This window comes from Zalophus californianus, chromosome 4 (assembly GCF_009762305.2).
Source record: "Zalophus californianus isolate mZalCal1 chromosome 4, mZalCal1.pri.v2, whole genome shotgun sequence".
In the NCBI taxonomy this organism is placed as follows: Eukaryota; Metazoa; Chordata; class Mammalia; order Carnivora; family Otariidae; genus Zalophus; species Zalophus californianus.
In genome coordinates, this window is record NC_045598.1 from 13,024,661 (window position 1) to 13,050,708 (window position 26,048).

At 55.4% G+C, this 26,048-nt stretch overlaps 1 protein-coding gene across 2 annotated transcripts in view; it reads left to right on the forward strand.

Moving 5' to 3' along the window:
- The first annotated feature begins 2,408 nt into the window (after window positions 1-2,408).
- IGSF21 (immunoglobin superfamily member 21) overlaps window positions 2,409-26,048 on the forward strand; it is a 228,949-nt gene continuing 205,309 nt past the window's right edge. Inside the window, exon 1 of one of the 2 annotated variants that reach the window (XM_027619248.2) lies at window positions 2,409-2,534. Coding sequence is in view for 1 of the 2 variants with exons in the window: in XM_027619239.2 (XP_027475040.2) it covers window positions 2,465-2,534 (70 nt within the window). In the remaining variant the exon portion in view is untranslated. The remainder of the gene's footprint in view (window positions 2,535-26,048) is intronic. The other variant, XM_027619239.2, reaches the window with a different exon arrangement.

Here is a 26,048-nt window from a genome sequence, read left to right on the forward strand (position 1 = left end):
GGCTGGGAGGAGGCATCACAGGGGCGGGGGGGAGGGGCGGAGGGGCTGAAGTCCCATCCACGCTTGGATTTCCTCTCTAATGGCTGGGCTACGGTAGTGCAGACAGGAAGCCTCGCCTATGCAGGCATTCACCTGGCATTGCCTATCCACCTGCCTGGCAGCTCTCTGATTGGCAGCTGGGCCAGCAGAGTAGGAATGCCCACACAGTGATGCCTGACATTTGCCGGCAGAACTCAGACCAGCATGCCTACGTGAGGGTCCTCCCAGCTTGCCGCTCCTCCCCAGCCCGGAAGGCTCTTCCATGGAGGGCTTAGCACCTGGGATGGATTGGGTTCTGCTGGCCCTTTTCTTGGCCAGAGGTGGGAAGGTGGGGGGTAGGGAGAAAGTAGTCAGGGACTGTGCCCCATGATGTGGCTGGGTCAGCCCAAAGGGAGGGTGTGGGGGAGAGGTGACCTCAAGCTGACCCTCAGCAACTTGGAGAAGGAGAGACCTGGGTGGGTGGGGGCGAAGTGGAGCAAAGAACAGCAGCCAAAGGGAGAAGGGCCTAAGACTTTAACACTGGAGCCACATCCGGCCCAATCAGCCTGGCAGCCAATTAGTCTGATTCAAAAAAAAAAAAAAAATACCCACGTAGGGACAAACTGTAATCAAACACCTATTTATAAGGGTTTATTACGATCATTATTATTATTTTACTGAGAGGATCATTCTAAAGCCTGTCAGGTGAATGTATGCTTTCAGATCTTCATAAATGCAAATCGCTCCTTCCCCTGGGCGGGTGGGCATGAGCTACAGCAAGGCTGCCTAGGGAAGCCCTGTTGTGAGGCTTCCAGAGGGCAGATGGAGGGAGCAGCTCCCCGCCATGGGGTATCTCTGCACAAGACTGGCCAAGAGACAGCTTAGCAACCACCTATCTGACTCCCTGCACCCCCTGAAAGGGCTGCTGGAGAGGCAACTGGCTACATACCCATTGCCCATCCAGGTAAACAGGGTAAAAGCCCTTAGGCAGCAATCTGACAGAGCTGGAAATTTTCCACAGAGAAGGAAGCTGGGATTTCTCAATAGAATGTCCTAGAAAGAACACTGGGTCAAGAGCCCAGAGGCCTGGATTCTGAGCCCAGTGCTGCCCCTGTCTGTGATGGTCTTTCTGGGCATCAGCTTGCCGGTGGGGGGAGGCGGGGAATTCCCTGCCAGGTGTGAAGTTCCATGCTCTGAACCCCATCTAATCTCCTCCCACCCCCAGCCCACCCCAAGGACTGGAGTACCTCTCCCCTCCACGGGACCTCAAGGCTCACGGCCAGGCCTGAGGCTCAGTGGTGTGTGTTGTGTGTGTGTGTGCGTGTGTGTGTGCGTGTGTGTGTAATGAGATACAAGTCCCAAACCTCATTCCTCAGGCCTGGGGAAAAAGTGTCAGGCCTGCCAAAAAGGTGAAAATGTGGTCTCTGCCAGGAGGAAACAACCAGTTCCTTAACCATTCCTGGCCAGATTCAAGAATGTGGCTATTCTTGGAAGAAAGGACAAAACGTAACATTTTTGTCGGTACCTGGGGGAAGCCATCCATAATTTGGGAAGTTTCATAAGACTGATGCCCCTAATCCTTCCCACTAAGAGCATTAAGAGGTGCAAGGCCAGTTCTGGGGGCCACACCCTGCCTGCTCTGCTCCACGGAAGGCATCGCTTGCTTATAAGGGAGGCTGCCTCCCTCCATCAGGCTGGGGGTGGGGGGTGTGACCCCAGGGAAGGGATTAGGTGGAGGGGATCAGTCGGAGCTGGCTTCTGGGGGACAGGGGTGCTCGGTCAGCTGGGGGTGGGTGGCGAAGCAAAGGAAGGGAGAGTTGTGAGGAGGGGAACCTGGGGGAAGGAGAGGGGGTGGGAGGCAGGGAGGAGGGGGAGGGGGGTCGGGAGGGGGTGAGCTCTCCTTCTCCCTGCAATAAATCGGCTTAGCGGACGAGAGCCGAACAGCCCAGAAAGGATTAAAGAAAAGTCTGTATAATACAGCGGAGAGCGCGGCGAGGGGAGGGCGGGGAGAGGGGGAGGGGCAGAGGGAGGGCGCGGGGAGGGGGGCGCTCGCGCAGCCGGGAGAGGCGAGCGCGAGGCACACAGCGAGGTTCGGCTCCAAACTCCGGCGCTGCCGCCGATCCGACTCCGGGCCGCGGTGGGCGCTGCGCGCAGCCGGGGAGCCGGGAGCCGCGGCGCGCCCGGAGCACGGCCGGAGGGCAGGGTCGCGGCGCCCCGCGGAGCCCGAGCCGAGTCGAGCCCGGCGCCCCGGCGGCCCGGCCGCGGGCGGCATGGGGGCGCCCCCGCGGCGCCCGGCGCTGCCCGCCACCGTCTCGGCCGGCGGCCGGAGGCAGGAGCGCGCCTGAGCCCATGGCGAGGGGACCCGCCGCCTCCGCCACCGCCTCCGCCACCGCCTCCGCCACCGCCTCCGCCACCGCCCCGCCACCGCCGCCAGCTCCCGGGCACCATGCGAGCCGCCCCGAGCCTCCGCGGCGGCGTCTGCCTGCTGCTCGCCGCGATCCTGGACCTGGCGCACGGTGAGTGCGCGGGCGCCCGGCCGGAGCCCGGGTGGGGGACGCGCGCGGGGGGCGGGCCGCCGGGGAAGGGCGCGGGCCCGGGGAGCCCGGAGAGGCTCGGGGTGAGAGCACGGGTCCTGGCGTGGGGGTCCGCGCAGTCGCTCGGCTCGGCGACGGAGGGAGGAGGTCTCCTCTGGAGAGAGCGCTCGCGGGTCTGTGCCAGGGTGTGTGTGTGTGTGTGTGTGTGTGTGTGTGTGTGTGTGTGTGTGTGTGTGTGTGTGTGTGTGTGTGTGTGTGTGTGTGTGTGTGTGTGTGTGTGTGTGTGTGTGTGTGTGTGTGTGTGTGTGTGTGTGTGTGTGTGTACGAGCGTGTGCCTTTGTTGCGTCTACGGGTGAGGGTGTCCGGGAAGGAGCTGTGTGCGCAGAGGGTGCGGGAGTGTATTTAGAGATGTGAGTGTGCAGATGGAATGTTTGAGTGTCTATGTCAGTTCCACGGAGAAGGTGTGCGTGTGAGAAAGAGTGAGCCAGAGTGTTTGGGGGTGTGAGCGGGTGCCCGCTTCTCGGTGAGGTGTGAAGTGTGAGAGCTTGTGTCATTGTATGTGTGAGCGTGTTGAAGGGTGGTGAGTATGTGAGGTGTGGCGTTTCTCGCGGGTCCCAAGTGTGCGAGTCTCTTCAGGGGTGTGTGGCAGCGGATGACTATTGCTGTGTGGGGGGAGTGTGTGTGCATAGGAGGGGGGAATGTGACACTTGGGCAGGAGTGTGCGTGGATCAGGGTGTGGGGGTTGTGTTGCTTCGTGGGCCGGGAGTGTGTGTGCGTGCGATGGAGCGTGGGGTTTTAGTGTAGAGGGAGGTATGGATGCGTCTGGGGGCAGAGGAGGTGTGAGCAGCCGTGTGTGTGTCCCGCATGGACTTGGTCCCAGCCAGGCTGAACCAGCTGGGAGGAGGTGGAAGCTGAGCGGGGTCCCCAGAGCAAGCAGCGGTGGCTCCTCAGCTCCAGGGTCCAGGGCTCCCGGCCGCCTCCGTGCCTCGCGACCGGCGCCGCCGCCTGGTGGGTCTTAAGTGGTGCCAGAGCTTATCCTGGCGACCCAGGCACCTTTCGGGCAGTGAGCCCACACCTGGGCTACGAGCCCAGCGGGACGGAGGCGGGACCAGCAAAGAGCCGAGGGCGCGGAGACCAGAGGGTCCTTGTCCGCGATTCCTCGCTGAGTCTAGTGCCAACCCTGGGTGCCTAGAACCAGCCCCTCTGGAGTCACAGCCTGGCTCCGCGGTGAGGAGGGTGCCAAAAAGTAGCCATTGTGGCCAGTAAGATCTCAGCCCCTAGCCCAACTGAGTGATGAAGGTAGGGGGTCGACTCTGTCCTGCCGTTTGCCTTTCCCTACCGGGAGGTGCCTCACCAGACTCTGAGAGTGCCTGCCAGGCAGGGGTGCCTCCCTAAAATAACCCCGCTCCGGGGTCCTTGGAGAGTGCTGGGTCTGCAGATGGGAGAAGCTGCAGAATTTGAGCCTAAATGGTGGTCTTGCTGGCAGAGGGCGGGGGAGGGGTTGTGTAACCCAGAATAAATGTCAGCCCCATACTTTGTCCCCCTACCCTTGGAGCAAGACACTTTCCAAAGTGGATCAGAATCTCCCCCAACTTTGGGGTGAGGGCTCCCTCCGTCGGATGCCTCTAGAGGGAAATGTTATCTGGGAGGGGGGGTCCCGGTTCCAGCGCTGGGCACCGGGCTTTGTTGAAAGGCACTGGAGCCCTCACCTGGACACTGCAGGGAGAAAGGACTGGGAGTTGGGGGCAGGAGGGGAGCACCCTTCCCCCCACCCACCCACCCAGAATGTGCAGAATAGACGCGGTGGGGTTGGCGACTGACGGTTAAAGCTACGCTGGGAAACCCGGCTCGGTCAGGACCCCACCCTGACAGCTCTCCCCAGAGCCCGCGAGCGGCGTTCTTTGGGCTGCAGGGCTGCGGAGAGCTGACCCGGCGTCCCAGAGCCTCCGCCCCTCTTGCCCGCCCCTGCAGGCGGCGGCGGCGGGGGGGCTCCGGCTCGGGCTCGGGCTCGGGCGCCGGGGGTGAGCCTGTTTGGGCCGGGGGAACCGGCGTGGCCTTGAGCTCCTCTGCCCACGGTGAAGAAAGAGCGCCGACCCGGATCACGGAGGGGAAACTTTCCGAGCCTGGGGCGGAGGCAGGTGTTCTGAGCCACCTGGGGGCCCTCTTCTCCGCAGAGGAAGAGAGAGTGCTTGAGGATGGGGTCCCTCCTTCCCCCTTCCAAGTCTGTGCCCACGAGGGGGCGGGGGTACGAAAAGGGTCAGCAGGAGATGCCAGAGGCCGGCTTGCCGGAGGAGGGCGCCCTTCCAGGATATGACCAAGAGCTGTGCACCTGGCAGTTGGCTTAGCCGGGCCACCTGCCAGGGGCTGCCTGGGAGGGAGGAGAGGGTAGAATCCAGGGCAGGCATTCCGAAACATGCCTGCCAGTTGGCGGGAGGGGGGAGGGGGGCGATGGCAATCACTACCATGTAGAGGCATGGCTCTCGTGCCCTCGCCTGTTGTGCCCCTAAGGGTCGCAGACAAAGGGGCTCAACTTTGGAGAGGTGGGTCTGTGCACTGGGAGAAAGGACTCCGCTGCACACAGGATTGGCTGGGCCATAAGTTTCTGCCCCTAACTCACCCTCCCCAGTATCTGACTCTGCTGCAGTGGAGAAACCCACATTTCTCTCTTCTGCCAGATCACCCAGGAGCGCCCTGAGGCGTTTTCAAGTCTTTGGGCTCCAAATTCCCCTGCCTGGGCACTTCTGGGAAGCAAGTCCTTCCTGCAGTTGAGCCTGTGCAGTGGCCCGGCAGAGAGGGCACCGGCGATGGGGGGGGGGGGGGGCGGGCAGGGTGGAGGTAGGGGAGAGAGTGGTTCTTGGCCCTGACTCCTTTGGCCATGGGAAATTCTCGAAGAGTAGTGGGGGGGGGGGGCAAGCCCGGTTAGGGCGAGCCAAAGGCCCCAGCCAGTGGCCCTGGCAGTTGCTTCTCCGCAGCCGCGTGTCAGCAGGTGGGTGGGTGGGAGGGCTGGCTCCGCGGAGCGGAGGCTGCCGCAGCACTAAGACTGCGGGGGCTGTACGCTCCCGAGCTGCTGTGCCGACTTTTAAGTATTTATCCTTCCTCCCCACCCCCACCCCACGCCCAGGGCGCGGGGCGGGGGCTCGAGCTCCGCTGGGTTCCTTCTCACTGCCCCTCCATCCCCCCGCCCACCCCTCCCGGCGCCGCACCGCTCAGCGATGGGCCGAGCCCAGAGCCAGTTGCTCCGCCCCTGCTCCCCCAGCCGCCCTGCCCCCAGCCTGGCCACACCCCCAGCCCTAAACCCCACCCCTTTCCCACCCCAGCCGCAAACTCGAGTTTTTCCTGAGAGGTTGAACTAGTTTTTGCTTTTTAAGTCCAGAGAATGTTCGAGCTGGAAGCGACTTCCGCGATCACTTATTCAGTGGTTCCGAAACTACTTTTTAGCAGGAGGACCCTTTTAGAGTTGGAACTCTAGATGATCACCTCCCCCCAAAATCCGAATGCCTTGGGCAAGATGGCAGGCACAAAAGGAGAGCTGCCTGGGTTCCTGCGGGTGATGAGACTCCACTACGAACGATCCTTATACACAAGTCTCCTGAAACAGTCTGAGATTGCTTCTTTCCTGATATCTGGCAGGGATTCTGGTTTTTCAATAGCCCCGATTGTGTGGATCAGCTGCAGTGTGTCATGCACGTGCTGGCCGCTTCCCAGGCCTCATGCAGCTGCAAGATGGGCTTAAGCTCCTCTTTTCACAGACTAGGAAACTGAGGCTCAGAGTTTTACGGTTGGTTAGTGACAGGAGTAGTGGCTCCTTCCAGCTCCCTGTCTGGCCCAGCCCCAAGCGCTCTCTTTCCTTCAAACGTTCCCTCTATGGGGCTCAGAGAATCCCTAGGGCAGGGGCAGGCAGGCTACCAGTGATGCCTTAGATTGGCCTGGCTACCCCGGCTTTCCAGAACATCTGCCTCACGCACAACTGAGGCAGTTGAAGTGACTTCCTCAGGTTTCTGGATTATAGCAGTCCTGACTTGGAAGGTGGAAGCCAAATAAAGAGCCGAACAAAGAAGAAACTGGTTAGTTCTGTTAACTGGGTTTCCTGGCACCCATGTAGGTGTCTGATCTGGCTTCCCACCCTCCCCCCTGTGTAGGTGTCTAACCTGGCTTACCACCCTACCCACCTCTGCAACATCTCCAGACCAAGCACAGTGCTAAGCACTGGGAACATGACCTTGAACATGGTGGGGGAGTCCCTGCCTTTACAGTGTTTACCGCCTAGTGGAAAATTGATTCTTCACTTAGCGGGAGGAAGGGGCTGTATCTCCAACCCTAATTGAACTCTCACTGCTTTGTCGTTCTTGTCTCATTTAATCCTGACAACCACACTGACAGGTAAAACTAGCCCTCTTTTGCTGGTGAGGGAACTGAGGCTCGCAGAGGTTAAGTGACTTGTCCAAGGCCACCCGATCAGTAAGTGGTGAGCAGAGATGCGGACGAGGGCTGACTCTTGCTCTCTGTGCCCTGGTGTCTCCCAGTGGCGATGGCACTCAGGCACTTCCTTGGCTCCAGCCCCACGGACCGCTTAGAGTGTGCAATTCTCTGGATGCACGCTGGATGTTTTACTCCTTCCAAACCCTCACAGAGATAGAATTATCCAGTGCGTGCTTCTGCCCAGGTGTGAGAAGGGGTTGTCTCCGAAAGCCCTCCTCATTGTCAAGACAATGAATGGGCATCTGATGTGGGCGGGGCACGTCAGAGAAGAGGGAGACTTCCATCCTCATCCCAGTGGGGTGAGAGGTTGGGCACGTTCGTGAGAAGACGAATGACAGTCCAGGTGGAAATGTGTTGACACTTGCTAGATGCCAGGTGATTGACATCCCCTACAGGAAGTTCTCGGGGAAGAGTGATTCCTTGGGGGGATCAAGGGGATGCTTTACAGGGGAGGGAGGACTTTAGCTAGACCTTGAAGTAAAGAGAAGACATTAATAAGCTGAGGGCAAGGGAGGAAAATGTGCCAGGAGGGAAACTGGCCTGAACAAAGAGCTGGAGGTGGGACTGTGCCTCGTGGGACCTGCTTAACTCAAGACCAGTCTCCCCAGAGTTTGGTTGAGAACTGGGAGAAACAAGAGTCAATTATGGACAGCTACTATTTATTGCACACCTATGACATGTTCTTTATGCATTAAATGCTCTCAGTAATCTGTGAGGCAGTGTCATTAGCCATGTTTTGCAGATGAAGACAAGAGGCCCGGGATCTTTCTCGCTCTCTCTCTTTTCCTTCTTTTCTTTCCTTTCTTAAATAATGAATGAGGCTCAGGATCTCTTTTTAAGTGCCACAACTAGGAGTTTCAAACTCATGTCTGAAGCAATCCAGAGACACTGCTGCTCCCAGAGGAGAGGAGAAACTATTTTTTCGTCACTGGGAGGAGGAATACCACAGTCTCCACCACTTGCTAGAGGATGTGCAGGCTTCTGTTTTATTTTTATTTTTTATTTTTTATTTTGTTTTTCAGCCTTCTGTTTTAAACCACAAATGTCAGCGGGGGCAAAACACACAGCATCACTTCCTAAGGGCTGTCTGCCTTCAGGATGAAGGTCCTGGGAAGGAACAGGGGGATTGAGGTCCCAGAACCCACCTTTATACTTTCAGTGGGGTCCAGTAGCAGGGGGCGGGGCGTGATCACCGAGACCTCCTGACTAGGATGTCATGGATGGAGCAAATAAATCCAACATGCATGGAGATGGAGGTGCACAAAGTAGCAGCCCAAAGGAACAGGAAAGGACATTGCGGCCCCCAGGCAAGGAATCTGATTGACTAGCCATTCCTGTATCCACCAGCCACGTACTAGATTAACGTTGGAGATTGTGCATGCCCACCTCCTTACTGCCTGCCTTCTTGGTAGGTGGCACAGTTAGGTAAGCCACCTCAAGAGGAGCCCACTGGACACTCTCCCTGGGATCTGGATCCAGAGCAGAGGAAGACTGAGAGCCCCTGAAAGGACCCCTTGCCAGTGGGGGCCCCCAAGAAACTGCACTTCTCTGGTTTCCTGAGGCTAGTAATGACGGGACCTACCCTACTCCCCAGGGTGTTCATAGGCTGGAACGAGTCATTACATGCAAAACTCTTTGCTCAGTCCTGCTTGCTCTGCTGATGACCAATATTAATGGTGGTTATGCCGGAGTTGCTGCACTTCAAACTGCATGGGTCCTCCCAGCGGCTGGGGCTTCCACTTGTCCTTGTGTTCCAGAGACTTCCATGTTCCACTAGTTACTTTTTTGGGGCTTGAGCTGTCCAGAGTTGGCTTCTGCTGTTTGCAAAACAAGGACCCCATTGATACCCTCCCGAGGCACGATGAGCCTCAGAATTGCCAGTAATGTCTGGGATGGCTCCTGGTCTGCGAGCTGGGGCTGATTGATCCCACCACCTGCCCCCTGACTTCCCTGGGAGGTCTAAGGCATTGGCACTGCTCCTCCCCAACAACCGAGTGTAAATGCAAGTTGTTTTCTCCCAGTGAGATGCGGGAATGGAGCCAGTCTTGCCGTGAACCTCCGATCCCCTGCCCTGGGAAGCCCCATGAAGGCAGGGCCCTGGCTGGATCTGCTCACTGGTGAATCTTCCCCATAAAAATCATGGTGGGTGCTCAGTCAAGCTTGGCTGTTTAGGTCATAAACCATCTTTGGCCTTCAGACATGGGTGTCCTGGTTTAGAAGAGACTTTCTACAGAAACATGTATGGAAAGGTTTACAGCGTGTGGAATTTGGGCTGGATTCACAGATGAACTTTCCATTGGCAAAGTTCTGCTCCTGGAACTACACTCTTGTTCTCTCAGGTAATCAAAATGACACAGACGCTGGCTCTAGACCTCGTCCCTACCGGCTGGTAGTCCCTGAGAGCTGACCAAGGGCTTCCACACCTGGCATGTCATCGAGCCCTCACATAAGACACAGAGGCAACTACTCTCTTGCCCATCGAGCAGGGAAACTGAGGCATGGGGAGGTGAAGAGATGGGGGTGGGACATGGCTAGAGTGGAATCTGGGTTTGGTGGCTGTGTGCCCAGCCTTCCATCCCTCCCCCACCAGCCCACAGGGGTCTGGAATGGGACAGGCCAGCTCCCAGGAGCTTACAGGCCAGTAAACTGACCAAAAAGCATGCTCTGTGAACTGGATGTTGTTGTAGCCACTTTGCTGATGTGAGCTCCTCCCTCCTCCACTGCTATCCAGAAGGGTGTCACATCCCCAGTCCATCGGCGAGGATGCTGCTGTGTCCGGGTCACACAGCGGCGAGACCAGAGCCCACCGTCTCTCTGCTCCACAATCTTGGCCTGCTCAGAGGTTTCTGGCCTTAAACTTCACCTTGTCTGCCCCCTCCCCAACTTCCACACTTTCTTGGCTCAGAGAGGAGACCTCTGCCCTTAGCCAGCATAGCCCCTGACCACATAAACCTCCCTCCAGTTTCTGTCTCCACTTCTCTGCCCTCCATAACCCCTCCCCCGTCCCACTGACTCAGGTGTCCCCTAAGAGTGTTGATAGCAGCACTTTGGGTAATACTCTGTTAGAAGAACCCTCCTCTGGGGCTGGAGATGCTCAAGGGTTGGTCTCCCTGCTGAACTGAGATCTCTCAAGGGTGGGCATCCCTGCACCCCAGCCTTGGCACAAGGCCTGGCTCTGGGCAGATCCTCAGGATGTCTTTGATGAATGAATGGATGACCCCCCTCCCCCATAGAGCTTGAGTTTCAGTCCAGACACTAGGCCCAGGCCTGTTTCCCGGCCCTGACCAGTTACCTCTGGAAACACTTTCTGGTGTGAGAACGTGCCCATTGTCTAGCACGGCTCACCATCACTCACACTGGCATCCCGGCTGGCATCTGGGGGATGGGCCAGCAGGGGAATGTGGTAAGAAGACCAAAGGGCTTCCTGTTCCCTCTGGCTTCTCCTTGTGGAGAGGGGGCTGTCCTTGACTGGGAATGAGTGGGGGTTTGGGGAAGAATGGACGGAAGGAACCAAGGAAGCAAGGAAGGTAGGAAACATGCTTTGAGCAGCTTCTACGTCTATGTCCAGGCCTGTGCCAACCTTGTTCTACTAAATCAACCCAGAAGCTTTGGGAGGTCATGTTCTCCCCATTGGACAGTTGAGGAACGAGGCTTGGAGAGACCGTGTGATTTGCCTAGGGTCCCACCGCTCGTGATGGGCAGGGGCTGGATTCACACCCAGGCATTGATTGGCACATCGTTTTCCAACTCTGAGTGGATCCCGTTGGTGGCTTGAAACTGACTGTGGTGGGAGATTTACATCACGGAAATGGGCCAACACTCCAGATCAGAGCTCCCCCTAGCCCGGGGCTGGTTGTTAACGTTTGCCTGCACAACACTGGGCAGGCTCATCCGTCCTCAATCACTGTCTCTCTGGACAGCGTGCCGGGGTTAATGGACTTGGGGTTCCATCTGAACTGGGTTTAAGTCCCAGCACGGCCCCATCCTAGTGGAGTATACTGGAGCCGGTCGCTCCCTTTCTGAGTCACGCTTTCTTCGTCTTTTGAAAGTGGAGGGTGTCATGAGACAAATGAGATTCTACCTGGAAGCACCTGGCCGGTAACCTGCCCCTCACCCACGGGCCCCTCCCTTCCTCCTGACGCTCGGGGTGGAGTCTCTCTGATAGGCCACCGGGGCTCACTCTTTCTTCTCCCTCCCCCGGAGGCCGACTGGTGAGCCAAGTCAGGGGATCCAGTCACTTCCGTGAATTGAGCAGTTGCCCTAGCCTCCTGCTGGGCGGGCAGAGATCTCCCTCAAGGAATTTTGGGTTGTTGGCAACCCCACACAGCACGGTCTCATTTGAGAACAAGAAATGATCGTGTATAATAAATGGCCAATACAGAGATACCATGGATAAATCTTTGTGGACTAAAGGAGTGGCCCAGGAAGGTTCTGAGGGATTGAGAGCATCCTGACGGCCAAGGAGGGTGTCCCAGGCAAGGGAAGAGTTTGCACAAGGGCCTGGAGGAGGGAGTCTGTGTGCCGTCTAGGTGAGTGAGGGGTTGGGAGGCAGGAAGGCGGCTGACCCCACCTGAGCATACGGTGCCCGTTGAGAGGCTGGGGATGAGGCCGGTGCTGTTGGCGGAGGCCTGTGTGCCTAGGGCCAGGGTTCTGGATGCGAGCCCAGGGACTGTGGGGAGCAGTTGCAGAGAGGAGTGACATTCCCAGAGCAGTGTTCTAGGAAGATGAATTGGTTTTTCTGGGCCACCTGAAGTTGGAAACTGTTTGGGACCTCCGCTGGGTTATAAATGGTTGTTCTGGGGCGCCCAAAGAGACAACGGCCTAAAGGAAGCAATGCTGTCAATGGGGGCCGTTCATCTTACCCAGAGTGTCCAGACCTGGCAAGGAAGAAAACCAGGCCCCTCCAGGATCACACGGCCCGGAATGGGGCTGATCCAGCCGGAGCATGTACCTTGGGCCTGAACCGAGTGTGATGGGAGTAGCTTTTCCTGGGGAGAAGCTTCTAGATCTCCCGGGGTCTGATCAGCGTTCAGACGCCCTCTCCACCACTCATCCAGCATGTGAACTCAGGGAACTCTTCACTGCTCTCAACCTTGACTTCTCCAGCTGAGCACGCAGCTCGGCATGGTGGCCTGGTGGGGTGGAGCCCGCTGGGCAGGGTAAATCACAGACTGTGGGGACCACGTGCTCGGTGCCCAGCACACAGGAGGCGTGTAAGAAATGGCTGCTACTCTTATGATGATTTCTGCCTCCCCTCCACATCCCTGAGTGCAAAGGGGAAGAAGTACTGGCGAGCCTCGGTGCCCAGCCGAGGGGGTACGTTGTAGGTGTCCCCACGTGGAGCCCCACATGAGTCCGCAGGCTTGGAATTGCAGAGCATCAGAGCCAAAAGGGAGCCGAGAAATTATTTGCACTATCTCCTTCCTCCCATTTTAAGCTGGGGAAACTGAGGTCAGAGAGAAAGGACTCTCTGTCACTGTACACACTGTGCGTGATGTAGGGACAGGCCTTCTCCCTCCACGTTCTGGGGACCATCCCAGGGCTCAGTCAGGTGGGCCCACCACTCTCAGAGCCTTCTGTGGGGAGGTCTCGGGGTCCCCCAGACTTGGGTGGGAATCTTGGCGGCGCTCCAGTGGGAGCGACCCCCCCCCCCCACCCCGCCCAGCCTCATAAATCACAGGAGCAGCTTGGGGGTCGCCAGGGAGAGGAGCAGCTGAGCCGTTGGGTTTTTTTGTTCCTTTGCCAAGCTGTTCTCTTTGCCCTTTTGTTTCTTTCTGCAGAGGCACTCCTGCCCCTCTGATGGGGTTGTTTGTCACTAGTCGTTGGTGACTCCATTATGTCCCCAGCGTCATTTCTTCCTCCCCTCTCCGTAGTGCTGCCCCAGAGGAAGGCGTCCATCACGGGCTGCCCTGGCATCGTGCTGGGCTGGTGGGGAGGGACCGAGCGGGGGCTTGGGGGGCACTGGCAGGGGGCAGACCAGCTGGCGGGACCCAGGGGTGAATGGCATCCTCATCAAGAGCTGGTGCTCGCTGCCCGGGCATGCAGCTTGTTGTCAAGAGGGCGTTCGGGCCGCACAAATAGCCCAAGGCCAGGTGCCTGGTTCTGCAGACGCAGGTGACAAACTGTGCATCGTCACCCAGCACCTAATGTCGTGGGCAGGGGCAGAGGGAGCGGGGTGGGGGGCGGGGAGCCACCAAAGCAATCCCATCACAAAGACTTCTTTGTGCGCTGGGGCAGCAGAGGAGTGGGCTGGGGCGCAGCTCGGAGGAGGAGAGGCTGGGGAAGGCGAATTCCTGAAGCCCAGTTGCCCGCCTGAGGAACGGGGTGGGAGGAGAAAGGCAAGCTCCCCCACCCCGGGAAAGGATGCCGGTTGCCTAATGGGGAAGAGTCAGTGGTTCCCAGGACAGTCTGAGTTGCGGAGAGAGCAAGTTCTTGTTGCATGAAGCAGCGGAGTTCGTTCATTCATTCATTCAGTCAGTCAGTCAGTCACTGATTCCTTCACCTGTGCAGCCAGTGTTAATTGAATGCTCCCTGGTGGTGAAGCACTGTGCTGTTCTAGAAATCCAGAGCAGACTGAAGAGGCAAGTCCTTGCCCTCCTGGGGCTTACAGTCTAGGGCTGTGCTATTCACTATGTGGCCGTGGCCGTGGCCGTGGCCGTGGCCTAGGACTGACATGTACATTACAACTACACAAAGTGTCTCAGCTTTTATTTAACGGAATTAAACAAAATTCAGTTCTGCAGTCCACCCCAGCCACATGTCAAATGCTCAAGAGCCACACGCATCTCCTGATTTGGACAGCACAGACGTAAGCAGGACGTTTTCATCATTAGAGAAAGTTCTACTGGACAGGGTGGGTCCGGGGTGGGCAACGTTCCCCTCCGGGAGGGGCCAAGGACTGCCCGCAGGTAACAAGGAATCGGGGAGGGAGGGTCTTTCCCTGTTTCGTTCTCATCCCGTCCTTCCAGTGGTGCCAAGGAGAAAGCCTCAGGCTGATGATCTCATGTCTTTAATGCCGTCTGTCGCGTGTTAATCTGCCTTTCCAACAAAAACGGGTGTGGGTCAACCAGTGAGCCCAAGGGAGTGAGAGTTGTAGTCAACAGTGTTTTGTTTTCATTGTAATTCTTTTAGTTACCTTCTGTTTAAGGCAAGGGAGGCTGGTTTGCCATTTGGGGCAGTGATTTAAATTCTCTCTTTTTAAAATGGCTTATTTAAGTAAAAAATGAGCCGAGTTAAAGAAAAATGCTAAGTGTGCCGCAGAGCAGGTGGCACACGGATAGGGCCAATCTGTGAAGGTGGCGGGTGTGAATGCCTGCTGTGGAGAAACCCCAGTTCAGATGGAATGACGCAGGCTTTGGAGGCAGATAGAGTAGGGTTCAAGCTTTGGCATCCCGGTGTGTAAGCTCCATGGCTTTGGGACGGGTTTCTTTCCCTCCATAGCATTCAGGTGCCAGCGGGCTCAACCGGAGAGTCTCAGAGGGGGGCTTATTAAGGGGACGGTTTGCATGGGGGTTAGGGTAAGCAGCAGGGGATGGTGCCACCCTGGGCTCGGAGCAGTGGGCGGCTGCTCCCAACCAGAGACTGGAGAGGGCCATGCAGAGAGAGCCTCGGGGAGCTGATGGGGAGCTAGAGGGAGAAATACCGCAACATTTTTACCCTCTTTTTGTCTTTGAGTGTTTTGCTGGTGCTGCCCATTGACCAAACCCCAGGGGGAAGCCCATACAGGGGGGTCTCCCAGGTACAGAGTGGGAGGAGGGTGAGGTGTGCAAACAGCAGGGATCTAGCACCATCTCGCTAAGCCTCAGTTTCCCCATGTATAAAATGGGGATGGTGCTGCTACCTGCCCAACAGAGTTGCTGTAACGAGGGAAGGAACCACGTGTGGTGCTAGTAATGGGTTGCCATTTACATTCATGGCAATAGCAGTAACGCGATGCCTACCCTTGTGCCCAGTCCTACCCTTGTACCCTTGTGCTGATGCTAGATTTTTTTGAGTGAAAAGTAGCATATGAGCATGGGTCCTTAGGAAGGTGGAACCGGCTTTTCAGGAACACGTGAACTTGAAGCAGCAGGTAACTTTGGGATCACATGGCCGTTTGCAAAGAGGACCCGCCTGCACTCTCCACTCGCTGCTCGTGTTGACCTTTGCAGTGTGTCACCTGCGCTCTAGCCTGCTTGGTGTCCCTCCACCTCCCTGTCCCCTGGTCCATCTCGCTGATTGATTACCCCACCCCAGGGCACACGGATTCGTCATCCTCCAGTCTATTTTCCACCCGATTTCCCACAGAGAGTTTCTTTCCCCTTAGATCCATTTAGATCATCTTTCCTGCCATGCCCACTGGCTCCTACCACATGCAGCCTGGTCCACATCAGTCATGAGCGGGCTCCAAGCTAGCCTCCTTCCAAGTGGAAAGGCAGGTGTTCTCCAATTGCTAGCCTCTCTCCCTGGAGGCTGCTTCCACCCTTGCAGGCGGGGGAGAAGGAGGGGACCGGCGAGTAAGTTAGTCCTTTGGACCGCCAGCTTTTTTTTTTTTAATAATTTTTTATTGTTATGTTAATCACCATACATTGCATCATTAGTTTTTGATGTAGTGTTCCATGATTCATTGTTTGTGCATAACACCCAGTGCCCCACGCAGAACGTGCCCTCTTTAATACCCATCACCAGACTAACCCATCCCCCCACCCCCCTCCCCTCTAGAACCCTCAGTTTGTTTTTCAGAGTCCATCATCTCTAATGGTTCGTCTCCCCCTCCGACTTACTCCCCTTCATTCTTCCCCTCCTGCTATCTTTTTCTTTTTTTTTTCTTAACATATATTGCATTATTTGTTTCAGAAGTACAGATCCGTGATTCATCAGTCTTGTACAATTCACAGTGCTCACCATAGCACATACCCTCCCCAATGTCTATCACCCAGCCACCCCATCCCTCCCACCCCCCACCACTCCAGCAACCCTCAGTTTGTTTCCTGAGATTAAGAATTCCTCATATCAGTAAGTGGACCGCCAGCTTTTTATCCTTCACCCAAAAGCTGAGAATGCCACGGCCATTTTTAGCAGCATCTTCTTGGCTGGGGGGAGGGGGGCGGGTTAGCTGGCGGTCAGGGAGTAGCCGGCTTCCAAGACCATAACTCTTTCTTGGGAAAACTTACCCCATCAGCCTCCTCAGCTCACAGATTCTCGGTTGGCTGAGGTGACTTTCCTTATGCCCCTTGATTTTCCTTTATCTGGCTTTTTTTTCCATCTACCTTGACTGTTCAAAATGACTTTGATGGGGACCACTTCCACCAGTTGAAATTCATGAGACGCTTACGCATTTGGTGCTTTGCTGAAATTGCTGTGACAAATACCAGTGGCAATTTCTTCCCTGGCTCATTCTCTAATGTGCTCCGGGCAAGACAGAGTGCCCTGCCCTTCACCAACATGCCATCTGGTGACACTGCCATCCTCCTCCAGCCCTGCGACGACGTGCCCTGCCCCAGTGCAGGTGGGTCTCAGCCCCGCCTGCTGGCTCAGTGGCCGCGCTACCCTCCCGAGGGGGACCAGTTGCTCCCTGAGGATGAACATCCATTGGGACGAACTTCACCAATGGCCCCGTCAGGTCTCAGTTTCCAAGTTGGCCGAAGTGACATTCTTTTGTTCCCCATTTTACCGTAGAAGGAACTGAAACACAGAGAGGTTAAGCCACTTGCTCAGGGTCACACAGCTACTAAGTGGCTGTGCTGTTTTGAATCCAGAATGTCTCACATTTTAACTGCTTTCTATGCTCTTTGTCAGAGATCCCTTCCTTTTGTGATTCCAAGACTCTCCAGGATCCTACATAGCTCTCAGGGGCTCAGGGACCTCAGGGGCTCAGGGACTCCAGTGGCAGCCAGAGCTGGGCCTGGGCCGCATGGCTGCACCACGGTGGAAGGCCACAGGCCCAGCCCCTCCCAACGTTGGCAGGCATGGGGTGGCAGCCCGGTTCTGCTCTGTTGTTTCTGGCCTCATTATTATTATTATTTCTTTCCAGCATGCTGCTAAAAGCTTCCCGCAGAGAGCATGCATCCCAGCTCTTTAAAATTTTAAGGGCTTTACTTAAACAATGTTATTTCCCTCGGAAAGGAGACAGAAGAAGCATATGTGATGGTTATATTTAGTACAGTGTGTGGGTCTGAGCACACGAGTGTTCAGTGGGCCTGGAGGTGACTAGGGAGGGGTGTGTGTGTGTGTGTGTGTGTGTGTGTGTGTGTGTGTGTGTGTGTGTGTAGCAGTGGGAAGGTCTGCAGCTGGCCCCCCACCCCTCGGCTTCCAGAAAGCACAGCCTCAGAGAAGCCTATCGTGCAGTGTTTGGGGAAGAGAAAGATGGATGCCACCTGCAGGGAGCCGCTGAGGAGACATAAAGCTGGACAGAGAGCTCTCTCCTCCTGCCATCCTCCTCAGCACTGAAGACACAGTGGTCCTAGCTGCCCTGGGGCCTTTGCACATGCTTTCCCCACCTCTGCTGAAAACCACCTCCTTCTTTGGACTGAGGCCTGTTCATTATTCAGGTATCACCTTGGACATCACTTGATTCATTCATTCCACGAATATTTTTTGTGCACCTACTGTGTTCACAGCACTACAGGGCCCGGGGGCCCTTTGTGACTCATCTTCATGTCCCCTGCGTCCAGCACAGGTCCTGGGGCAGAGCAGGCTTCAGCACGTGTCTCTGGAACTAATGAAAGCCCGTACAGATGCTGTGGGATCTGGAGAGAGGACACAGTTGCCCTCCAGGAGCTGATAACCTTGTTGGAATTCATACCAGAGACACCGTGAAATGCGAGTGAGCCTGTTAGGCCTGGCAGAGCCATACCCGTTTGGGACAGAAAGGGAGAACTCATTCCTTCCTTCCGTTGGAGCATCCATCCATCCGTCTGACAACTTGGGTCCTTACTCTGTTCTGGGCAGGGTGCAAGGCACTGGAGGTGGAGGGGAGGATAGAGAAAGGTAGAACCGAAGCCCGTCCTCCTGGTGCTTAGCTTCTGCAGTGCACGACTAGCACGTGTGTGAGTAGGAATTTTCATGGAAAGGTGGGGAGTGATAACTGCAGTGTGGAAGGGCGAGGCCTGGACACGGTGATGACCACGTGCAGAGGTGCGGGGTCAGGGCGGGCCCGATGACCGAACACCTCCTATGTTCTGGCCCTGTGCAGGCCCTAGGGCTGCAAACTCCCGAGAAGCCTAATCATGGACTGTGGTAAATACTGGCATGGAGAGCCAGCAGATGAGTGGCAGTGACTAGGGGAGGCCCACGATCCGCAGGGGCCACCCTCAGGTTCCAGGAGAAGAGCTGGGCCTTGGAAGGGGGAAGGTGTTAGCTAGGAGTTGGCAGAGTCATGGTTTTCAAACTGGGTTCCTTGGAACCCCAGTGTCCCGCAGAGGTACCCCTGGCACCACTTTGGGAGGCCAGAATGTGGGTCCAAGGGAGAGTCGAGGGGGCCCTTTTCCCCAGATCAAGCCAGGAGCCCTGCTTTGCCAGTTTTGCAGACTGGGTTCTCCTTCTGCTTCTGCTTTCCTTTGAAGGGGGGATTGTGAAAAGGAGTGTTTTGGAGGATGGAGGAGGTTCTGGAGCTTTCCTGTTTAGGTGCAGCCCTCCTTTCACTCTACACATGGGGAAACTGAGGCCAGATGTGCAAGTGACTGGCCCCAAGTCACCCGCAGGAGGGGGCCGTCCCTGGGAGAAAAGCCTCTGCCTTGTGCCTGTCCAAGCTTGGAAGGGAGGCCTGGGGCTGCTGTCCCCAGCTGGTGCCTGCCCATCCCCCAGCCCAGACTCAGAGCGCACCCCTATGAACCTTTCTCCTTTGCCAGCCCAACCCGTCTGCCCCACCCTCGCCAGAGCCTGAAATGAGATGAAATATTTTATGATCCCATACTTCGTTATGTTTTATTAAAAGTGCCCGTGCTGGCTTCCGCTGGTATGTCTGCCAGGCCCAGCCCTGGGGCTTCCTCTCCCTCCCTGCCCCCACCCCTTGCTGCCAGAGAAGGCAGACAGCTGCTGGCCCATCCCCTACCCCCTTCCCTCACAGAGCAGGGCCCCAGCCAGTTGGTCAGGTGTCCAGGAGATAAAGGGGAATCCTACAGGTGAGGACAGATTGGGGAATTTAGAACCATAATCCTGTGTGTTCACACATCCCTAACCCAATCTGGTCCTGCTGCTACCCCTGGAGGGGACTGGTACAGAGAGGTGGAGGGGCAAGTCCAAAGTCATGAAGCACGTTCGATGCACCTGGGCCTGCATTCCTGACCCTCCCCATGTGCTCTGTGCAAATCCAAGATCAGGCTGACGTCCCTCCCCAGGCTGGTCATGTTCTATCCACTGGTGACCACTGGAAATGGCTTGCTCTCAGCAGTCTGCCAGTTTTGATCTGGGTGCTTGGGAGGAAAGCCCTGGCGTCCAGGTATTTCCAGTGGAGAAGAGCACCCCTGTTCCTCCTGGTGGGAGGCGCTGTGTCAAAGGTGGGGGCAGGTAGAGTGTTAGAGCGTGGACCTCCTGGATCTGAATGGCAGCCAAGTCACCCGCTAGATGTGTTATCTGGGGCAAGGCTTGGAGCCTTTGACTGCTGGGAGGCTCAGTTTCTGATCTGTAAAGTGGGAGTGACGATATCTACGTTGTTGGGGACACCTGACACCTAATAGACATTTCGTACACGGTGGCAGTGGTTTTCAATGGGATCCCCCACTGCAGGTGAGAAGGCATTTAATCAGCTCTTCATTCAGGGCAAGTGGGAAGTGATCCTCTTGCTTATTAGTATTATTAGCTAAGACTAACGGAGAAGTGCTATTCATTTATCAAGCACTTACTGATCTCCTACTGTATACCTGAGGACATGGCACAGCACAAGATAGTCAGAGCCTTGGGCTCATGGGGCTGACATCCTGGTGGGTGCGGTAGAAATGAACAGACAGACAAATAAGCTAACTGCGGATGAGGAGAAGGCCCCAGGGTGGTGGCATAGTGCAGGGCTTGGGGGCAGGGTGGTCAAGGATGGCTTCTTGGAGGAGGTGCCTTTGGAGCTGAAAAGGAAGAGAAGCAGAATAAGTTGTGTCTCCTGGCCAGGTCCTACAGGTTTGTGTTTGACTCCTCCCGACGGGGCCTTCTCTGGACCCTGCTCCCGGTGCCATGCATCAGCCACCCGCACGCCCTGACACCAGCACTATAAGCTCAGCTGGCGTATGACCGCGCCCTTTCTGCCCGGGGCTGAGGCCCAATGAAGCAGGAAGCAGGGGACTGCGTTAGGCACCTTCCTGACCTGTTCTCATTGAATTCTCGCCCATGTAGGAGGTGGATCTGTGGCTCTTTCCATTTTGCTGGTGAGGAGCCTGAGAGCACAGGAAAATCTCACAGCTGGTTCGAGGAACTGCTGTCTGGGTCTGTCCCTCCTGAGTTAGCCTCCACCTCGCGCTCGCTGGCTGTGTGCATCTGCCAGTCTCGTGAAGGACAAAGAGCTGGAAGCCCATGCCCCTCCTGTTCCCTTGGGGCCCCAGGGCGCCTCCGGGCTGGGGCTGGAGCCCAAGCCAGTGGGGTCGAGTGGGCTGGGAGGGCCGGGAGCCTGGAGTATTGATGGTCCTCAAAGCTGCCAGGTGTCAGGAGGCAAAAAGGTATTCATTAGCAGTTATTCCCTGGCAGGGAGGAGATGGATAGAGATTAAGGCGGCGGCCCACGCATCCGTTTTGTAGCAGCCGAGAAGCAAAAGTAAATCAGTGCTATGAATCGATACTGTAAGAGGGAGATATGTTTTAATCTTATTAGCAAGGCGGGAGAATTCCTCACTTGCAAGGCTGGGTGGGAAGTAGGGAGTGAAGTGACAGGGGCTTGGACCTTTGGTGGGGGAGGCACCAGGATGGAGAACTGTGACCCTGTTGGGAAAAGGCAGGGGGCGGGAGGTGGGAAGACAGTTCTGAGTCAGCAGAGTGGGACACCTGCCTTCTTCCCAAGGGGCTCTGCCACAGCCCTGCGCCCTTCCCGCCCCTCCCCGTGAATGGAGGGCTCCCGGTTGGGCATTGGTTCAACTGCTGGGCGCGGATGGGACTCTGACTATGGCGCTCGGCCCAGCCACATCCACATGGTGGGCAAGGCTCTGAGGCCTTGAGCTGGATTTTATCCCTTCATTCACCTACAGAAAGGCGCTTTGTAAAATGTTATTATCTTTGGGTAGCACTTGCTGATGTAACAAACAAGCCACCCACATTTCACTGGTGCAAGCTCAATAGAAGTTTAGTTTTAGCTTACATTGCAGGTATCTTTCTAGGCAGGTGCCTTTCCTCCGTGTGGCACTCAGAGACCCAGGCTCCTTCCATCTTGTAGCTTTTCCATCTCTTGGGACTTCTTAGCCCTCCTTTTGAGCCAATGGGAGAGGAAAGAGAAAGTAGAGGAGCACCTGGGAAATGTGGTCTACGGAGAGGTGGCATTTGCATCCTTGAATCAGCTCCATGTTATTCGGCAGGGCCAACGGGTGTGTGTGTGTGTGTGTGTGTGTGTGTGTGTGTGTGTGTGTGTGTGTGTGTGTGTGTGTGTATTTTGGGTAGCCAGCTGCTGTCTCTGCTTCAGTTAATGTCCTGTTCTCTTACCTGCCTCACTCACTCCATGAAATCAATAAAGATGGAGTTCCTGTTTGCCTTATTTACCCTGTCTTATTAATTTCTGTAACACAGAATTCTGTGAGCACAGAATATGCTTTTATTAAATATCTGGATTGATGGATGGATAGATGATGGATGGATGGGTGGGTGGATGGATGGATAGATGAGGATGGATGGATGGATGGATGGATGGATGGATGGATGGATGGATAGATGGATGGATGGATGGATGGATGGATGGATGGATAGATGGATGGATGGATGGATGGATGGATAGATGAGGATGGATGGATGGATGGATGGATGGATGGATGGATAGATGGTTGGATGGATGGATGGATGGATGGATGGATGGATGGATAGATGGATGGATGGATGGATGGATGGATGGATGGATGGATGGATGGATGGATAGATGGATGGATGGATAGATGGATGGATGGATGGATGGTTGGATGGATGGATGGATGGTTGGATGGATGGATGGATGGATGGATAAAAGGTGGGTGGATGATGGGGGTAGTGGGTGGGTGGATACATTGGTGGATGAAATGATAATTAGTGAATCAAACCACACTGACCTGTGATTAGGGAACCCAAATGTTTTTGGTTAGTCCTGTGGACATTCCTGCCTTGTCAACTGCTAGATTCCCATTTCTTAGCATGGTAGGTGACAAATGGTTTTCAGTTGAATGGAATTCTTAGAAATCCTCTGGAAAGGTCAGTATTTGAACATGGGCCGAACCTTGGTAGCCCCAGTGGGTAGGCAGAGGGATGGCCAAGAAGACCTGGGTGTGTGCTAACTCCCCAAATTGGGAAATGACTACAGAATTTTCCCCCATCAGTGGATTCTGGGCCCCAGGCTGCCTCTTGGAGCCACAGGAAAGGAGATTTAGCACATTTGCCCAGAGCATCGTTAAAAAGTGTCTTGCCTTCTCCTGAGTGGCTGGGGAGGCCCCTGGACTTCTCTTCCCTGTTCTATTCCCTGGCGGAGTCTGGGCCTGGGAAGCAGACAGAGAGGCTCTGAGCAGGCAGAGGAAGGGCAGCGGGGAGTCCACTGAGACGGGCTTAAGTGCATTCGTCTCTTCTTGCCAGGCCAGTGAGAATTTGGCTTTAAATTTTTAACCTAAATCGAGTTATATTCATTCTCTCTCCCACTAGATGCAAAGCACTTTTTTGGAGCAATTAAGGAAAAGCATAAATCAGTCCCTTTTTAAAAGCTCAGGCTGACTTTGTGGCTGGCTAAAATTAGTGTCTCCATAAAGGAGGAAGAGGAGGGGGAGGAGAGAGCTGGATTTGCCTTCAAGACATTCATTCACTGAGGCTGGGGGTGAAGCCAGGCCTCTGCCCTGCATCGGCCAGATCCCGGGGAGCCACGGCATCCAGCCCCACCTGGCTTCTGCCGACCAGCATACCCTTTCTGCTCCAACCCCTGTCTCAGGCCTTTCCCTATCCCCTGATATGGTGGAAAGAGAATGGGTTTGCAGAGCAACTGGGCTCGAACCCCAGCTTCACTGCATACCCGCTGTGTGGCCCTGGGCAAGTCACCTCACCTCTCTGAGCCCCCAATTTCTATGTCAGACAGATGCCACCTTCTCACCTTCAGGCCTTCCGTCTTCCACCTGACTTTGGATCCACACAGCTCAGAATACGAAGTAATGGCCCTCCTCCCATGACCCCCGCCTGGTTCTGTAATCACACTCAGCATATTGGCTGTTTGACCACAGCCCACTCCTTCACTGGGCTGGAAGCCCCCGGAGGGTCTTGTCTGCCTGCTCATCGCTGACACATCATAGGTGCACAGCCAGTATTTTGCTCTTGACTGAAGGAATTCATAAGGACCCCATGGACCCATCACCTTACCTCTCAGGGCTTCACTTCCTAACTGTAAAATGAGAATAAGAAATGTAATCTTTGCAAGTGAGTATTAAGTGCGATAAATCCTGTATCTGGGAGATCTTTATCGAGCTCTTATTACATTCTGGGCTTCGGGGAGGCAGCAGTGAGCAGGACAGGTGTGGTCCCTACTTTCAAGGACCTGCAAACCTAGCCGGAGAGAATGTAGTGTTTTAGCACATAGGAGAGCGCCCCCACCGCTTGCTCTCAGTTGAATAAGGAACGAATGAATGAGTGAATGAGTGAACAAATGAATGGATGAATGGAAGGAGAATCTCCTCCATTTGTGGCTCCCCTAACTCCCCACCTGTAGCATTTCCACTACTCATTATCTGGGGTGTTGTCTTTTGTGCTGACGGTTTAGATTTGTTTCCACTCTTGCTGTGTTGCCCTGCTCAGTGTCTCACCCTCTCTGGGCCTCATTTTCCCACCTGCAAGGTGGAGGTGTGGGGCGGTCATCTCAAATTCCCCTTGACTTGGGAGGGATGTTCTGGTCCCTTGTAGACAGGGCCTTAGAAGCTTCCAGGAGAGAAATCCTGTCACCGCCCGCCTCCCTCCCGGTCTGGTTCTTCTGTAGGTCTGGCCTGGATGCCGACTCATCTCCCAGAGGGAGGGTTAATTACTCACAGGTGCTATCTGCTCATCTCCCAGGCCTCTTATCTGGGACATAAGCGTTTAGGCAAACACATTAGGCCAAAGCAGGCCAGGCACATGGGAACCAGAGCCTTTGGACAAACATCTCTGGGCTTCTCTCAGCCATGGAGGATGGACATGGATGCTGGCCCCTGCTCCTCACTGGCCCCTGACCCCAAAGGCCTGTCTAGCCCACACCTGCAGGATTGACCCACAGGTCCTGAAGATTCCAGGCACCCAAATTCAGTCCTTCCCCAGGACCATGTTCAGCAAGACTGAGCTCTGGACTGGCGCTCTCCCCACCAGCCGGTTCCGCTAGACTGATGCACTCCGACAGGGCCTCAGTCAATCACAGCGAGGCAGAGAAATCCTACATCAAGTTCCACGGCCATGTCTGGGAGATTAGGGGATTCTCTGCAATTCAGATTGATCACAACAGATTTTTCTGGAAGAAAATGGAGCTGTCACTGAGCATATGCTATTCCCGGGGCCTGGGCTCTAACTCTCACATGCACCAGCCCCCCCACCACCACCCCTCGCTCACCAGCCAGGGAACGGGCATGTCGGGTTCCCTTCACAGGTGAGGACCTGAGCCCCAAGGAAGCCAAGTGACTTCTTTTGGGGATCTGGGGAAGGAGGCTCACACTGTCTGGGCTCCTTGGGGGCAGAGCCTGGGCCAGCTGCCTCCCTTACCTGCCTTCCCCTAATGCTCTCCTCACCCTGAGAGACGGGCTCCATCATTACCACTGAGGCAGGACCTGAGGCTGGGGAGGGGGCAGGGGGTGTGAAGTCACGCCCTCCAGGTCCCGCAGCAGGGGAGGGGCAGCACCATATTGCCCGCTGGCTCCAGGGGCCTTCAGAGTCCCCTCTCTGTGTACCGTACTACAAAGCCCATGGACAGGAGCCCCTCTGGGAAAACAGAGACAGAGAATTCATAACCATGATATATTTGCATGGACTTCTACCACGTACCAGGGATTTTCACATACTTATCATCCCGTGATTCCACCGCAGTCCTTTGAGGTAAGCAATATAGGTGTTTATTTCACAAATATTTATGTAGTACTTACTGTGTGCTGGGCATTCTTCTAAGCACTTTATAAATATTCATGTGTTTAACCTGTATTAAAAACTCCACGAGTTAAAGTGCTCAACATCGCTCGGCATCAGGGAAATCCAAATCAAAACCTCAATGAGATACCACCTCACACCAGTCAGAATGGCTAGAATTAGCAAGTCAGAAAACGACAGATGTTGGCGAGGATGCGGAGAAAGGGGAACCCTCCTACACTGTTGGTGGGAATGCAAGCTGGTGCAGCCACTCTGGAAAACAGTATGGAGGTTCCTCAAACAGTTGAAAATAGAACCATACCATACGATCCAGCAATTGCACTACTGGGTATTTACCCCAAAGATACAAACGTAGGGATTCGAAGGGGTACGTGCACCCCAATGTTTATAGCAGCAATGTCCACAATAGCCAAACTGTGGAAAGAGCCAAGATGTCCATTGACAGATGAATGGATAAAGAAGATGTGGTATATATACACAATGGAATATTATGCAGCCATCAAAAGGAATGAGATCTTGCCATTTGCAACGACGTGGATGGAGCTGGAGGGTGTTATGCTGAGCGAAATAAGTCAATCAGAGAAAGACATGTATCATATGACCTCACTGATATGAGGAATACTTAATCTCAGGAAACAAACTGAGGGTTGCTGGAGTGGTGGGGGGTGGGAGGGAGGGGGTGGCTGGGTGATAGACATTGGGGAGGGTATGTGCTATGGTGAGCGCTGTGAATTGTGCAAGACTGTTGAATCACAGATCTGTACTTCTGAAACCAATAATGCAATATATGTTAAGGAAAAAAAAAAGAAGAAGATAG